General features: G+C 54.2%; 1 protein-coding gene and 1 non-coding gene across 2 annotated transcripts in view; one reads left to right on the top strand and one right to left on the bottom strand.

The window, feature by feature from the left end:
* NPC1L1 (NPC1 like intracellular cholesterol transporter 1) overlaps positions 1–12029 on the bottom strand; it is a 30509-nt gene extending 18480 nt beyond the window's left edge. The window contains exons 1-10 of the mRNA XM_032244343.1: positions 11911–12029; positions 9526–11048; positions 7602–7702; positions 7018–7190; positions 6625–6753; positions 5516–5698; positions 4809–4923; positions 4500–4627; positions 3149–3286; positions 2824–2913 (exon numbers count right to left, since the gene is read on the bottom strand). Of these exons, the coding sequence (XP_032100234.1) occupies positions 2824–2913; positions 3149–3286; positions 4500–4627; positions 4809–4923; positions 5516–5698; positions 6625–6753; positions 7018–7190; positions 7602–7702; positions 9526–11048; positions 11911–11964 (2634 nt within the window). The 5' untranslated portion in view covers positions 11965–12029. The remainder of the gene's footprint in view (positions 1–2823; positions 2914–3148; positions 3287–4499; positions 4628–4808; positions 4924–5515; positions 5699–6624; positions 6754–7017; positions 7191–7601; positions 7703–9525; positions 11049–11910) is intronic.
* Positions 12030–14170: 2141 nt separating this feature from the next.
* On the top strand, positions 14171–14334 carry LOC116527499. The gene has a single exon (XR_004258580.1). It is a non-coding gene; the product is annotated as a U1 spliceosomal RNA (small nuclear RNA).
* The last annotated feature ends 830 nt before the right edge of the window (positions 14335–15164 follow it).

The following is a 15164-nucleotide window of genomic DNA, read 5'->3' as shown; positions in this document are numbered from 1 at the left end:
CGGCCCCATGAATATTTTAAATTGTGCATTAAAGGACACTCTCAACAGAGTAAAAAGGCAACCCATAGAAAGGAAGAAAATATTTGCAAATCACATGTCCAATAAGGGATTAGTATCCAAAATATAGAGTGAATTCTTTCAACAACAAAAAACAGTCTAATCCGAAAATGGGCAAAGGACTTGAATAGACATTTCTCTAATATATAAATTGCCAACAAGCAAATGAAAGGATGCTCAGCATCACTAATCATTAGAGACATGCAAATCAAAACCATTGAGATACCACTTTATGGCCACTAAGATGACAATTAAAAACAAGAAGAAGAAAATAACGAATGTTGGTGAGCCCTTGTGCACTGCTGGTGGGAATTTAAAATGGTGCAATTGTGGAAAGCAGTATAAAGATTCCTTAAAATTTTAAATAAGGCAAGGCACGGTGGCTGACACCTGTAATCCCAGCACTTTGGGAGGCCAAGTCCGGCAGATCACAAAGTCAGGAGATCAAGACCAGGGGCCAACATGGTAAAAACGCATCTCTACTAAAAATACAAAAATTAGCTGGGCCTGGTGGCAGGTGCCTGTAATCCCAGCTGCTCAGGAGACTGAGGCAGGAGAATCGCTTGAACCTGGGAGGTAGAGGTTGCAGTGAGCCAAGACTGTGCCACAGCACTCCAGCCTGGGACACAGCGAGATTCCGTCTCAGGAAAAAAAAAAAAAAAAAAAAAAATTTTAATAGAATTACCATATGATCCAGCAATTCGACTTCTGGGCATGTACCCAAAAGAATTGAGAGCAGAGACTTGAACACCCATGTTTCCAAAAGAATTGAAAGCAGAGACTTGAACACCCATGTTTATAGAGCATTATTCACAATAGCCAAAAGGTGGAAGCAACCCAGTAACAGATGAGTTGATAGTACAATGGAATATTATTCAGCCTCAAAAAGGAAGGAAATTCTGACACATGCCACAACATGGATGAACCTTGAAGACATCATTCCACATGAAATAAGCCAGTCACAAAAAGACAAATATTGTATATAAGTTCACTTATATGAGGTGCCTAAAGTGGTCAGACCATAGAACAGAAAGTAAATGGGCCAGGTATGGTGGCTCACACCTGTAATCCCAACACTTTGGGAGGCTGAGGCAGGCGGATCATGAGGCCAGGAGTTCAAGACCAGCCTGACCAATATGGCAAAACCCCAGCTCTACTAAAAATAGAAAAATTTAGCCACGTTTGGTGGCACACACCTATAGTCCCAGCTACTTGGGAGGCTGAGGCAGGAGAGTTGCTTGAACCTGGGAGACAGAGGTTGCAATCAGCCAAGACTATGCCATTGCACTTCAGCCTGGGCGACAGATTGAGATTCCCTCTCAAAAATTAAAAAAAAAAAAAAAAAAAGAAAGCAATGTGGTTGTGTCAGGGGCTGAGGGGAGGGAGAATGGGGAGTCACAGGTTATTGGTAAAATTCTGATTTTGCCAAAAGGAAAGAGTTTTGGTGGTGATAGCTGAATAGTATGAGTGTGCTTAATATCACTGAACTGTACACTAAAAAATGGTTACAATGGTAATTTTTTATTAAGTGTATTTTACCACAATAAAAAAACTGGGAAAAAACAGTAACATTTTTAAAAGCAATAAGAAACAAGTGTCCCCAACAGAAAACTAAAGGGCATCAACATAAAACCTCAGCAGGGTCTAGCAGCCCATCGCCTCCTTCCTTCTTGCTCTTGAGGCACTAGAGACCCTCTTCACTTCAGCTGTGTGACATAGCCCCCAGGGCTTCCTCAGGTGGCAGGGTCATTCTGTGACCCTCACTGGCGTCCCCACCTGCTCTCCCTCCATAGGGTCACCCGAAGTACACACCTGAGCCATCTGCTCTTGTCCTCCCTCACCTGGCTTCCAGGACCCCAGGCCAGTACTGCCTAACACGTCTACCCCAGCCGCCGCACCCCACTCAGCCCTGCCGCGGGCTCGGGCCTGGCTGCTTCTGCCGGGACTCCTGCCAGTGCCCAGACCCTTGCCCAAACCTCCATCGCAGTTCCCCAGATGGGTCCCCATGGTTCCCCAGATGGTCCCCCCATGAAGCCCTCCCTCTCCCGAGCTTGGTCATGCAGGCTGACCGTGTGTCTCAGACTTTGCTGTCTGTGGCTGTTTCCTCTGCGCCACCAGCCCACGGTCACCGCGGGTGCACATCCAGATGAGCTGGGTCCCCAGCCTTGGCGGATGCATCGTGCCTGTCAGCCCACACACTTACTGGTCCAGGCTAGGCAATCAGCGCCGTCTCCCATCATGCCCTTGGCCTCCGGCTCATCTCACTCCTATCCCACGCCCACAGTTGCTCACACACCCAGGAAACACACCTGGGCTCACTCCAGCCTCCCATTGATGAGTCTGTCATCACCTTCCTCTACAAATCTTTTGCGACCTTAGAGGTCCCCTCCAACCATGGGGCCTTCCTTCCCCTGAACCTCTCCCCTCCCTGGCTTTGGGCCCAGAGGATTCGCAGGGCTGGACACAGGGCAAGCACTCAGCAAAGTGGCAGTCATTCCTTGTGGCCTGCCTTCTCATGTAGACAGCCCTTGGATGCCTGGGCCATTTCTCTTACTGTGGCCTGGGGCTGGTACCTGGCTCTTGTGCTGTTCATACATGGATGTGGCTTCGCTCCCCAGGACAGCTGGAAATGCCTCTGAAGCAGTAAGCAATTCTGCACCTCTGGCTAAGCCCCTGACAGGAGACTCCCCCCACCCATTTCTGCTGGTTGCAACTGCCCCTCCCCAAATCCCAGGGACCTAAGGGTTGAGAAGGGCCTGGGCTCACCTTGGGCAGGGCCAGCTCCTGGTCCAGTCCCACGCTGATGTGGCACATGTAGTAGAGACTCACTCCAAACAGGGCGAGCAACAGCAACAGCTGGGAAGGGACATGCTGCATGAGACCACTCTGCCCAACAGCCATCCCTAATCTCCCCGCAAATTTAAGTCAGTCAGGGTGTCATGGGCAACATTCTGGAGTTGAACAGACTTGCGTGCCAGCCCCAAGTATCAGCACTTGGGCCTAGGCAACCTTTCTACCCCCAAGCCTGCTCTCCCTGAGGCGAGGTCCCCTCCTAGTCCCCCTGCCCTCATGTGGTTCGAGTCCCACTCACCATGACCCCTCGGGTGATCCAGTGCAGCAGGAAGGGGGTATAGGCCTTGCGGAAGAACCAGAGCAGAAGCCCCTCTCTCTGGCCAGGTGGGGGCAGCTCCTGGGGCTTGATGCAGCAGCAGATGTCCAACCGGGAGGCCTGGGGTGGGAGGCAGCCCCTCAAGGTAGTCCCAGAGCAAACCAGACCCCAGGGACCACCTCCCTTTCCCCTGGGACTGTCACCTTCTGTGGGTGGCCCAGGCCAGTGGCACTCATGGAGACATACCAGTGTGCTATTTTCTTTGCTTTTTTTTTCATCTTGGTAAAATATCTTTAAATTTTATACCATCAGGGGAACCAACAGATCAACTCCTGTCGACTTCTCACTTATACAGTTGACCCTTGAGCAACATGAGCTTGAACTGCCTGGGGCCACTTATCCCCAATTTTCTTCCATCTCTGCCACCCCTGAAACAGCAAGACCAACCCCCCCTTCCTCCTCTTCCTCAGCCTACTCAACGTGAAGACAACAAGGATAAAGACCTTCATGATGATCCACTTTTACTTTCTGAATAGTAAATACGCTTTTTTCTTCCTTATTATTTTCTTACTAACATTTTCTTTGTTCTTGCTTCCTTTATTGTAAGAATATAGTTTATAATACATATCACATTCAAAAGATGCATTAATTGACTGTTTATGTTATCACTAAGGCCTGCAGTCAGCAGTAGGCTCGTAGGAATTAAGTATGGAGGGGTCAAAAGTGACTCGCAAGTCGGGCGAGGTGGCTCACGCCTGTAATCCTAGCACTTTGGGAGGCCAAGGCAAGCAGATCACCTGAGGTCAGGAGTTCGAGACCAGCCTGGCCAACGTGGTAAAACCCTATCTCTACTAAAAATACAAAAGTTAGCTGGGCATGCTGGCAGGCTCCTGTAATCCCAGTATTCGGGAGGCTGAGGCAGGAGAATCACTTGAACCCGGGAGGTAAAGCTTGCAGTGAGCTGAGATCACGCCATTGCACTCCAGCCTGGGTGACAGAGCGAAACTCCCTCTCAAAAAAAAATTACATGCAGATTTTCAACTGCTCAGACAGTCGGTGCCCTAATCTCCACATTGTTCAAGGGTCAACTGTGTTTTATTTCTCAACCTCATGTACTTTAGGAGGTTTGATTATATTTCAAAAATTGTCAAAATGAAATTTTTTTTAATAGGAAATTGGAGAATACATGGCCCAAATATTACCTTCCTGACACAATGCCCCTGTCCCCCACCCCATTCTCTGGGCCATCTCTGTGGTGGTGAAGCTACCCCATCTCTCTGCCAAGGTGGGGACCCAGGGGCAGGTGCCTCAGTCCTGGCCCAGCTGCCCCTACCTCCTGCCTCTTGCTGTCCAGGGAGAGCAGGGCCACGAAGGCTGACATCTGCAGGAGGAAGTCAAGAATCACAGCAAGGCCAGAGGTCAGGGCGAAGGTCCGCACAGCTGGCATGGGGGTCAGGGCCCCTGTGAGGAAGCAGAGGGCTGTCAGGGTACCCTGGCATCAAGGGCAGAGTGGAAGCTGGCACTGACAGGGTGCAGGGGGAAGGGGGCCTGCACTGTGCCCACTGCCCTCTGGGAACTCCTGGGCACAGGCACTAACCCAGCAGGCCTAATGCTGAGTGGGGAGGGTCTGTCCCAGGCTCACCTAGGAAGAAGCAGATGGCCTCAGAGAGGCTGCACAGCAGCATGCTGGGGGCCACCCTGCCCAGGGCTCGGCCAATGTGGACCTCTCGCAGCTCCCCAGGCCTCCGGGGCAGCCTCTGTGTGTGAACAGCAGGGATAAGAGCCAGAGCCCTCCAAGGGCACCATCCCTCAAAGGCCAGTAGGAAGCTGGCAAGTGCCCAGAGCTGCAGCTGGGCCTGAGGAGCTGCTCCGACCTTCCTGAATCAGCAAAGACCCTCACACTCCCCACAACCAACATTTTGCTTCCAGGGTCTGGCCGGGAGAAATGCTTGGTGCGTTCGAGATGTCTATAGCATCCCTGTTCCAAGCATTGTTGGAACCCTAACTGTTCAGCAACAGGGAGAGGTGCAATTTTCTCTGATTTATCCTTATCACGTAAGGCTGCGTAGCAGCATAAAGGCAGGAGGAGGCTGTAATATACCAACATGGAGAGCTTTTACCAGACATTGCAAGGGGTTAGCAGAAAGCTAATTCCAGATGGTAGAGACAGGATGACATCATTTATGTCAACACACTCTAGTTTCTACAGATATTATAAACATGAGTGTCAATGAACAGGAAGAGTCTACAGAGAGACCCAGCAAATTCACGCCAGAGTCCCATCTGGCCAGGAGGTGAGGTTGGGAGAAGAGTGGAGACGTGGGGTGTGGAGAGCTCCTCCCTTCTTACCTGGTACTCGAGAACAAAGATGAAGATGTTATCGGCCCCCATGGACAGCACCAGGAAAGGCACCACTTGCAGGATGATCAGGGAGGAGCGGACTCCCAGGTAAGACAAGAAGCCCATGGCAGCCATGACTGCTCCCAGGACCACGGCCACCCCGCCAAGGCCCAGTGTAGCCTTGGAGTCCACCTGCAATGCAACCAGGCTCAGCCACCTAGCCACCTAGCACCTACCCAGTATGCCCACCAGCCTCAGCTAGGCAAGACATGGCAGCAGGCAGGCACCCTCAGTGCCCGCAGGTGCCCAATACTGCCCCCAATGGTGAAGAGCTCACATCTCACATTGAAGTCCCTCTGCAGAGGGACCTATGAAGCCCAAAGGCATAGGTGAGCCTGGCCCATCTTCCTCGAGCACGCATTGCAAGAGGTTTTAACTATTAGCTTTGCATTTGGACAAATGAGGGTATAGCATGTTAACAGAAAGAAAACTGCTTTTAGGCCAGGTATGGTGGCTCACACCTCTAATCTCAACACTTTGGGAGGCTAATGCGGAAGGCTGGCTTGAGCCCAGGAGTTTGAGACCAGCCTAGGTAACAAAGCGAGACACCGTCTCTACAAAAAATAAAAAACAAAAAAATTAGCTGGGCACAGTGGCATGTGCCTGTAGTCCCAACTACTTGGGAGGATGAAGCAGGAAGATCACTTGTGCCCAGGAGTTTGAGGTTCCCTCAAGCTAAGATCACGCCACTGCACTCCAGCCTGGGCAACAGAGCAAGATCCTGTCTCGAAAGAAAAGAAAGAAGGAGAGAGGAAAGAAAGAGAGGAAGAAAAAAAAAAGGCAGAGAGAGAGAAATAAAAGAGAAAGGGGGGGGAGGGAGGGGAGAGGGAAGGAGAGAGAAGAGAAGGAAAAGAAAAGAAAAAGAAGAGAAAATGAAGCTGCTCTTGACCTTTCAGCACAGAGCACCCGCAAGAGGTATCATCACCCTCTGGGGCGGCCACCTGGTGGGTCCACTTTGCCGTTCTGAGGCGCTCTGGTTAGGAAAGCTGTAGAAGGCCTGCTGAAGATGCCTGGGGTCCTGGGCTAGCCCACCTAGCTGTGTACCTCCCGCTTCTCACCATCACTCGGCTCCAGCTGGAATAGGTGCCCAGGGCCAGGGAGATGTACAGGAAAATGACAATGTAGCTGGTTGCAAAGATGGGCAGGTCCTCGGCTGTGGTGCGATTGATCTCGTCTTCCAGAGAGCGCTGTGGACACACACCCGAGCAGCCCCCACTGACCACGCCTGCTCCAGCCAGGCCGGCTCTCAATAGCTCAGTCCCTGGGCACTAACCGTGCTGTGTCACCGTGCCTAATGGCCCCCTATAATCCCTGGTGAGGCTACAAAAACAGCCATCACATTCACCCTGTTCTGAGCAGGCAGCCACTGCCCAGGGTCACTTAGGAAGGGCCAGGGCCAGGGTGGGGACACCTGGGTTGCACCCCCAGAGCCAGGGACCCTCAGCCCCTACCTCAGCCATGAATGTGACCTGGAATGTGCCAGCCGTCCGACGCTGGAAGGCTCGCATTTCCTCCAAGAAGGCCTCCTCCCAGAGCTTGGCCTGGGCCAGACGGGGGTCCCCGGCAGGGTAATTGTTGAGGGAGAACGTCATGATCAAGGCCTCCGCTTCAGAATAGTCCTTCCCTGGGATAAGAAATGCTCAGCCACTTCTTGCTGCACCCCTGCCTCCCTCCCCCTCCAGCTGTACCCCTATATTCCCTCCCCTTATCTAGCTGCACCCCTCCCACCACCCCTTGCTCTTTCTCCCCCACTCCTTCCACATCTGAGTCATGGCCTTACCCCCTATACCCTCTTCTCTCATCCAAAGGCAAGATCCTTGGACCCAGGCAAAAAACCAGAGTACCTGAGCAACACTACGAGAAGATGAAAGAAACGGCAGAGAGAGGAGGCAGGACAGGGTCAGCCTGCAGCTTCCAGAAGCCGGGTCACCCCCAGGCTGCGAGAACCCCCAGCGCCACTCCCACCCTCCCATCTAGGGTTCCTGCCCCAGCACTGCATCTTCCTTGGCCTCCTTTTGGGGCCCACTCAGCTTACCTTTGTACCCCCCTACAGCAAGGAAGGGAAAGACAGGGGCCCCGTAGTCAGCCATGCAGCTCAGGGCCAGGGCTGTGCCATCCTTGAAGGTGAGCGGGGCACTGGAAGGAGAAAACCACAGAGGGAGACAATCGCAGAGGGACCTGGCATGCCCAGTCCCTATAGCCCCTCCCTTCCCCTCCCACCCCAGACTCACAGCACTACGGAGGGTGAGTTGGTGGGGTGGGGGTCACAGGCTGCAGATGGCTGCAGACAGCCCAGCCCAGTGGACCCTAAATGGCTCCCATCCAACGAGATCTCCTGCAGGCCCCCACCCACAGAGTGAGCTGGAGCTGCCCTGAGTGCCTCCTCTGTGCCAGGCAGGGGCTGCTCCGGGCCCTGCCCTCTGTGCCTCTCATGTCGCACACCAGCCTGACCGTCCCAGCTCTGACATTATCTGATTGTGGATTGAGTATCACACCCGAAGTCCCATAGGGTAGAAGAGCTGGGATTTGAGCTGTGAGGTCTGGCATGGGCTATCTCAAACGTTGCCCTCTCAGCCTCCTTCTTCTGTCAGGGGACCCCAAAAACCCTCTAGGCATTGAGGTCTGATTTGGAGCCCTAGAGCCCAGGAGCCAATGTTTTCACAGTTTACCAGCCTGGTGCCCTCAGACAAGTCTGTAGGTCCTTTAGCTTAACCCTTTCTGCAAAGCTGGTTGTTGTGAAGACACAGTGGGACACCTATGCAAAGCTCTCTATGCCCCTCTCTCAGCTCTCAGCAAGCAAGTGCTGGTTGCTATGTGACCCTGAGCAGTGTACCACGCCCCTCTGAGCCTCGGTTGTCCTGTCTGTAAAATGGGGACAACTGGACCACCCATGAGTTGTTATGAGCACCCAAAGTCAAAACAAACAGAACGTACTATTATAAAGCTGCCATCAGACGTGAGTCTGAGGTCAGACCATGATGCCTCCCCAGAGCAACCAATGACTCCTCTCATTACTGCTTTTTCAAGGGACAGACCTTGGGTTCCTGGCACAGACACTCTGGGAAGCAGCCCAAACCTGGGGCCCAGCCACAGGATGCAGAGCCAGGCAGCAGGGGACAGAAAGTATCGGCACCCTCTTCCAATCCAGTGGTTCTGAAAGTGTGTCCTGGGGCCCCTGGGAGTCCTGGAAACCCTTTCCAGGGTCTGTAGTCAGAACTGTTTTCATAATAACACTAAGATGCTATTTGCCCCTTTTAGCTCTCATTTGCTCTGGAGTATGGAGTACTAAAAGTTCATTTTGATGGCCTCAGTTCTAGTCCAATCTCACGGGCCTCCACTGGCACTGCCCCGCTGCTGCCCTTGGCTCTTGGCCCCCGTGTCCCAGCAGGCTTATTGGCATCTTGTTGGCAGCACACCAGAGTAGACAGAGCCAAGGACTGAACCCCAAGCAATAGAAGTGTGTGTGACTGTGGCCTGCCCCAGGACACCCGGCCCAGGTGCCTGAGACCAGCCATGGCCCCTGGCCGGAGGGCACCTTTTGCAGTGCATACCATGGTACCTCATGGGCTACCAAGGGGCTTTACGGTGCCTGGCACGGACTAGCAAAACAAAGCAAATGTAAACATGAGCTGTGCCAATCAGATTCCTCTGTCACACTCAAACCAAGAGCATAGCAGGGCGCTCCCACATGTCAGGAGCTCCGCAGAAAGAGTGGACTTGGGGTTGAAGGGCCAGCGATGGCCATGCACAAATCTGCAGCCGTGAGCAGGAACTCTGATCAAAGGAAGTGGCGGCCAGACAAGGGGCAGAGATAACCATCTGGATGGCCCCTGGCCAGAGCCGTAGAAATAGCTGCCCCTGGTCCTTCAGGACCAGCTGTATGCCCGGCCTGATTCCCAGGAGGCCATGGCAGCCCAGCCCCAGCCCACTCTTCTGCTTGGCCCCCACCATGGACTCACTTGGCACAGTATAGAAAGTGGTCCTTCCAGTCAACTTGGGAGGTCTCCCCCCTCAGCGTCTGGTTGGCCGTGAGCATCAGGAGTGTGCGATTGCTCTGAAAATACTGCAGGAGGCTATTGATGCAGCAGTCAGAGAGACTGGCATTGTCCGGATTGAGCGGGGCGTAGCAGATGTCCTGCAGGGAGATGTTGCGTTGTGCCTCGGGCGACCACACCTGGAGGTGCCGCAGCCTCTCCTGCAGCTCCAGCAGCTCCAGCAGCAAGTCCAGGTCCAGAATCCCGCTGAAGTTCTTCGGCCCCAGCAGCAGGGAGTCATACCTGTAGCTGGACCGGTTAGGAGCCGTCAGGATCACCTGGTTGGTTCGGAAGAAGGGGCCGAAATGCTGGTCATGGAAAGCCTTCTCACGTCGGGCCTGGCTGTTGGGTGCCGACCACAGCTCCACAGGGTCTGTAGTTAGTTCCATAAAGACCAGGCCCGCTGCCAAGGCCACCACCAGCATGACAGACAGCACCAGGATGGTCAGAGGCCACGAAGCCACCCACGTGCCCCAGCCCTGGAAGAACTGACCAAGGAGGGTGTGGGTGGAGAAGCTGAGCTTGTCAGAGAAGCTGGTGCCTTCCTTGGTGTCCACCATCTTGCTTTTGTCCCTGGCGGGGGCCACACGAAGTCTTACAAGCAGGATGGTGAGCACAGCAAAGACAGAGCAGAGGATGATGATGAGGACCAGCCCACCCGGCATCCGGCCCAGGCGGAAGGTGGAGTCCAGGGCCTGGGGGCGGGCTATGGCAGGACAGGATGCAGCACAGTCCTGGCAGGAGCAGGCCACCGCATCGTCACCTTGGGACTCATTGCAACGTGCAACCCCCTCATTCAGAGGCTGAATCCCACTCCCCACGGCTTGGCCGGGCTCCAGGAGGTGGAAGTTGATGTCCAGTGGGGCTAGACCATTCCCTGTATCTCCCTGGAAGTCGAGCCAGCGCTGGGCATTGCAAAGGGCAGAGCCGTACACGCCACACATGGTACCCACAGCCAGCGTGGCGGCTGCAGGGATGCGAACACGGCTGCAGGAGTCATAGGTCTGCTCGGCAAAGCTGTGCTGGTAGAAAGCCTCATAGGCCACCACAGCTGGGAGCTGTCCACTCCCTCGCTCGGCCACTCGGGTCACATTGATGAAGAGGCTCTGGTTGGGGCTGCACGTGTTGTGGCAGTGTAGGTTCACGAAATTGTCAGAGCAGGCCGGGCAGCGGGTGAGGAGGGCCTTGGTGATTGACATACTTGCTTCCAGTGACACCAGCTGCTTGGCGGAGCAGCAGGCTTGAGTGTTAGGGCCAGTGTAGAGGCGGGGGCAGATTTTCTGTAATAGGGTCAGGTGATCACCTGTGATGTTGCGGGCTGGTGTGTTGGACAGGCAGGACACGTTGGAGAGTGTTGTGAGGCCTCCGGACAGCTCTGGGTTCTTCCCACACTCATCGTAGAAGGCGCAGTAGCCAGGCTGGTGGATGGGTGTGTAGGTGCTCTGGGCCTGCAGAGCACAGCAACATCACTTATGGATCCCAACACAGCTGGGGGTCATCCAGGCAGCAGGCCACCAGGGAGGGCATGGGGGTAAGAAGGACATGGAGCAGGGGCAGGGAAGCGGGGAATGTGCGAAGTGGGAAGCCTCCTGGAGGCATGTGCCAGCCAGTGCTGGAGTGACTGGACAGTACAGGACTTCCTTCCTGGGGGTGGCCTGATAGACCTGCAGTTTAGGAAGGTCATGCTGGAGTGGCTGCAGATGGGTAAGTAGGCAAAGGTGACTCCAAGGTGCCAGGCTCTGCCCACGTCGAAGTCGGCCTGAGTCTCCACACTGCATGCCACATCCAGAGGCCATGGTCCCTCATGGAGAATCTGTGCAGGAGTCTCTCCCGCCTAGCACCACCGCCACCACCACCACCTGCTTGAGGCCAAAAACCATCACCCACCTCCCAGACACGGAGAGCAAGGAACTTAAGAGGCGCCAGCCCTGGACCTTCTCCAAGCCTCCAGAGTGCCCAGTCCTCCCTGGGTGATGGTCACCAGGTAACCCCACCCCGGCACCTCCTTGCCTCAGACCTCCCTCAACCTCAGGCCCAGACCCCACAGCAGGGCCAGTGATGGGAGGGGCCCGAAGCACACCAGTCCATTGGCCTCTCCCGCCCCTGTATACATTCAACCCTGTGACCTGGAAACCCTCCACCTGCACCCCTCCTCTGTGGGGTCTGGCATCCCTCATGTGTCCAGAGACTGGCCCAGCCCACAGGCCCTGAGGCCTTTGCTGTCACCGTAACCCTTGCCTGGTACACGGCCGGCCCCAGGGGCCCTAACTGGTGGCTGCAGGGGAGGTAAGGCTGGGCCCTGGGACTCACCAAGCGCAGGAGCAGGGCCCACAGCAGCCAGCCCCTCAGGCCGGCCTCTGCCATCCCGGGTCTGGGAAAGGGGCAGTGGGGAGCTGGGCCAGGCCTCAGGGATAGGTAAGGGCCGAACACACATTAAGGCAGCCTCCTCCCCTATGATGACAACCCTGGCCTGACTGGGTTAGGGACCAATGGGGCTGAGCCTGCTGGTTAATGATCCACCAGGATATACCTGTTCCCACTGTTTGGCCCCAGTCCCAGGCCCCCCGCTTTAAGATGAGCCTCATCATGAAGGTGCTAGGGTCTCCACTCACTTCCCAAAGCAACTGAAGCCAGAGAGCTGAGCCAGCTAGGGGAGACACCTCGCTATGAGCCCCCAACTCAGCCTCGGCTGGAGTTAGTGCCAGCGCATGGAGGCAGAGGTGGGACCAGGCACTGGCTGGGCTCTGGCTTCAGGAACTGAGCCTGGCCAGGGAACCTCCGCACCCTCCCTGGCTCAGCCTCAGACCCCCGCTCTGCCCTACCCCCTCTTGGGACCAGGGCCAGCTGTGGGCTCAGAGACACCCTCTGCTCTGTCATCCCTAGCAACTGTTGTTAATTAATATTAACAGCCTGATAACAGAGGGGTAGTCAAGGTGGAGTGACGCAGTCACAAACGTCCCCTCCTCCAGGAAGCAAAGGGAGAGAACAGCTCACTCCAAGGCCTGACAGTTGACAGAGACCCCAGAGAGTGGAAGACTCCCCTTTGCCCACTTTGCTCTTCATCCCCCTCTCCCCGCCTAACCTTCTCCCTCTTGTTCGTTGTCGAAGCCTGCCCCACCAGTCACCCCCCAAGGGAGAGAGAGTGTCTGGGAGCCTTGAGCAACAGCCCTTTCCACCTGGGCCCAGGGGCATGGTACACACCTTCTTCTTCCTCCTGATAGGAATCTTCAAGTCCTGCCTTGGGCTCTCACTATCACTAGGATGGGCCATGACCTTGGCCCTTATTACCAAAGCTGAGTTGCAGATAAGGGCAGCTTGTTGGGAACATCTCCTGCATGGCCACCTACTGGAGATAGCTGCAGGGAGGGACCTGTCTCTTGTGTTCTGTGGACCCCTGCCTGATTCACAGGGGAGCCACCCAGGCTCATGTAGGGGAACAGAGGGGCTGAGAGGAAGGGGGCCAGGGCAGGGTCAGGCTGACCTCTAAACCCTGGAGACAGCCATAGTGGAGAGGAAAGACAGTCGGCAGCCTAGGGTCTGCCTCTATGCAGTGACAGCTCCGTCCAGCAACTTCCCAGCACTGCTCCCAACTCCCTGGCCAGCAGAGGCAGAGACTCCACTACCCATGAAGTTGCCTCTCTATGTCCTCTGTCCTGGTGTTGTCATCCATTTCCTCCAAAAGCAGATCCTGAAACAAGAATCCCAGTGCAAAGAGTTTACTGGGGAGGTGACTCCAGATGACAGCAGTAGGGAAGTGGGGGATGAGCGAGGGGATGGCAAGAAGCTGACCAGAGTGCATCCAAGGGACCTCCTGCCCCCAGGGACCTCCAGGAGCTGGTGGAGACATGCCCAAGAGGGTCCCCTCCAAGGAATAAGGACACGGACACTTTCTACTACATTCATCTGTCACTGGTTGAGGACACGCCTGGGAGCTTTAGCCCCAGCACATGGCAGGTGCGCTCTGTGTCAAAGGGCCTTAGGCAGGGCTGTGAGCACTTGCTGCAAGAAGTCACTGTTGGCACACACGAGGCTGTGAGTGTCAGCACAGGCAGGGCCCAGCACCAGCACCTGCTGCAGTGGGCTCAAGGCCCACCCTGCCTTTCATATGTTCCTGTGGGGGCTGCCTAGGCTGAGCCCCTGGAGCCCAGCTGTGCCCATCCCAGCACCAGAGAGAGATGGAGTCCAGCTATGTGATCTCCTGGGGTCTTTTGTGAAACACAAACAGTGTGACAGCAGCACAATCCTGCTCAGAGTAATAGTGAAAATTTCACGCCCGATCTCCCAATCCAGCTGCCAGTGCCTCTGGGCACATGTGCTGAGTTGTGACCATATGATATGTATACATGCATCCTGCTTTTTCTCTTGACTTTTCACATAAATCCTCCCCGTTGCCTTCAATCTCTGATGAGCGTGTCTGTGACTGGGTTATGGTCCACAGAATGCATGGATCTTCTCCTCTTCTGGTGCTGACTGTCTGGCTAATTCCCAATAGTTCGTTTTTGATAAATAAGTTTCTGGTTGACTTCTTTAGGCCTAAAAATGTTTCCTCTTTTTGAAAATTTATTTATTTATACTTACCTGTCAGGGGAGATACCATGATCACGAAGGTGGTTTTCCCAGGGTGAGGCTTATCCATTGCACTCCGGATGTGCTGACACCTGCGATTTCCCTAAATGTGGGAAACTCAACTGCATAATTTGTGGTAGTGGGGGACTGCGTTCGCGCTTTCCCCTGAAAAAAAAAAAAAATATTTCCTTAAAACAAGTTCCCCCAGATGAGATTCGTGAGAGTACAATGTTTACTATTCTTTTCTTTCTTTGTTTTTTTTTTGAGACAGAGTCTCGCTCTGTCGCCAGGCTGGAGTGCAGTGGCGCAATCTCGGCTTACTGCAACCTCCACCTCCTGGGTTCAAGCGATTTTCTTGCCTCTGCCTCCCAAGTAGCTGAAACTACAGGCGTCCACCACCACGCTCAGTTAATTTTTGTATTTTTAGTAGAGATGGAGTTTCATGATGTTGGCCAGGCTAGTCTTGAACTCCTGACCTCGTGATCCACCCGCCTCAGCCTCCCAAAGTGCTGGGATTACAGGCGTGAGCCACCACGCCCGGCCCAGTGTCTACAATTCTTACGTGGACAGCTCATTCTTACCTCCGGCTAATCTAGTATTTATCGGGTAATTATCAGATTCTCAGTAATTAGAATCTGGTGAAGGGTTGATGCCAGTCTTGGGTAATGAAAACACGGTGATTTCCCAAGGGACATGACTCTTGCCACTGACACGAGCAACTTGCAAAAGCACCATCTCTCAGCAGTCTCACCTTCATCATGTATTATGTTTGTCATTAGACCTTACTAATTTAATGACTGCCAGATAATACCTCATTTTCCACTTTCTGTTGGTATTAGTAAGATTGATATTATAAGCTTGATACTGAAATCATAAGACACGCCTGAAATGTGGCTACTCTGAGCAGGTCCAGAGAGGGGCCCAGAGCTGTGCCAGTTCACTAAGGGAGCAGCTGGGGGTGAGCCAGCCATCAGCAGAGCAGCCCTCTGTGGTCAGCT

The sequence above is a fragment of the Sapajus apella genome, unplaced genomic scaffold, assembly GCF_009761245.1.
Source record: "Sapajus apella isolate SASKATOON/1434 unplaced genomic scaffold, GSC_monkey_1.0 scaffold54, whole genome shotgun sequence".
Taxonomy (NCBI): Eukaryota; Metazoa; Chordata; class Mammalia; order Primates; family Cebidae; genus Sapajus; species Sapajus apella.
Note: the sequence above shows the minus strand (reverse complement) of the source record. Positions and strands in the feature narration are given on the sequence as shown.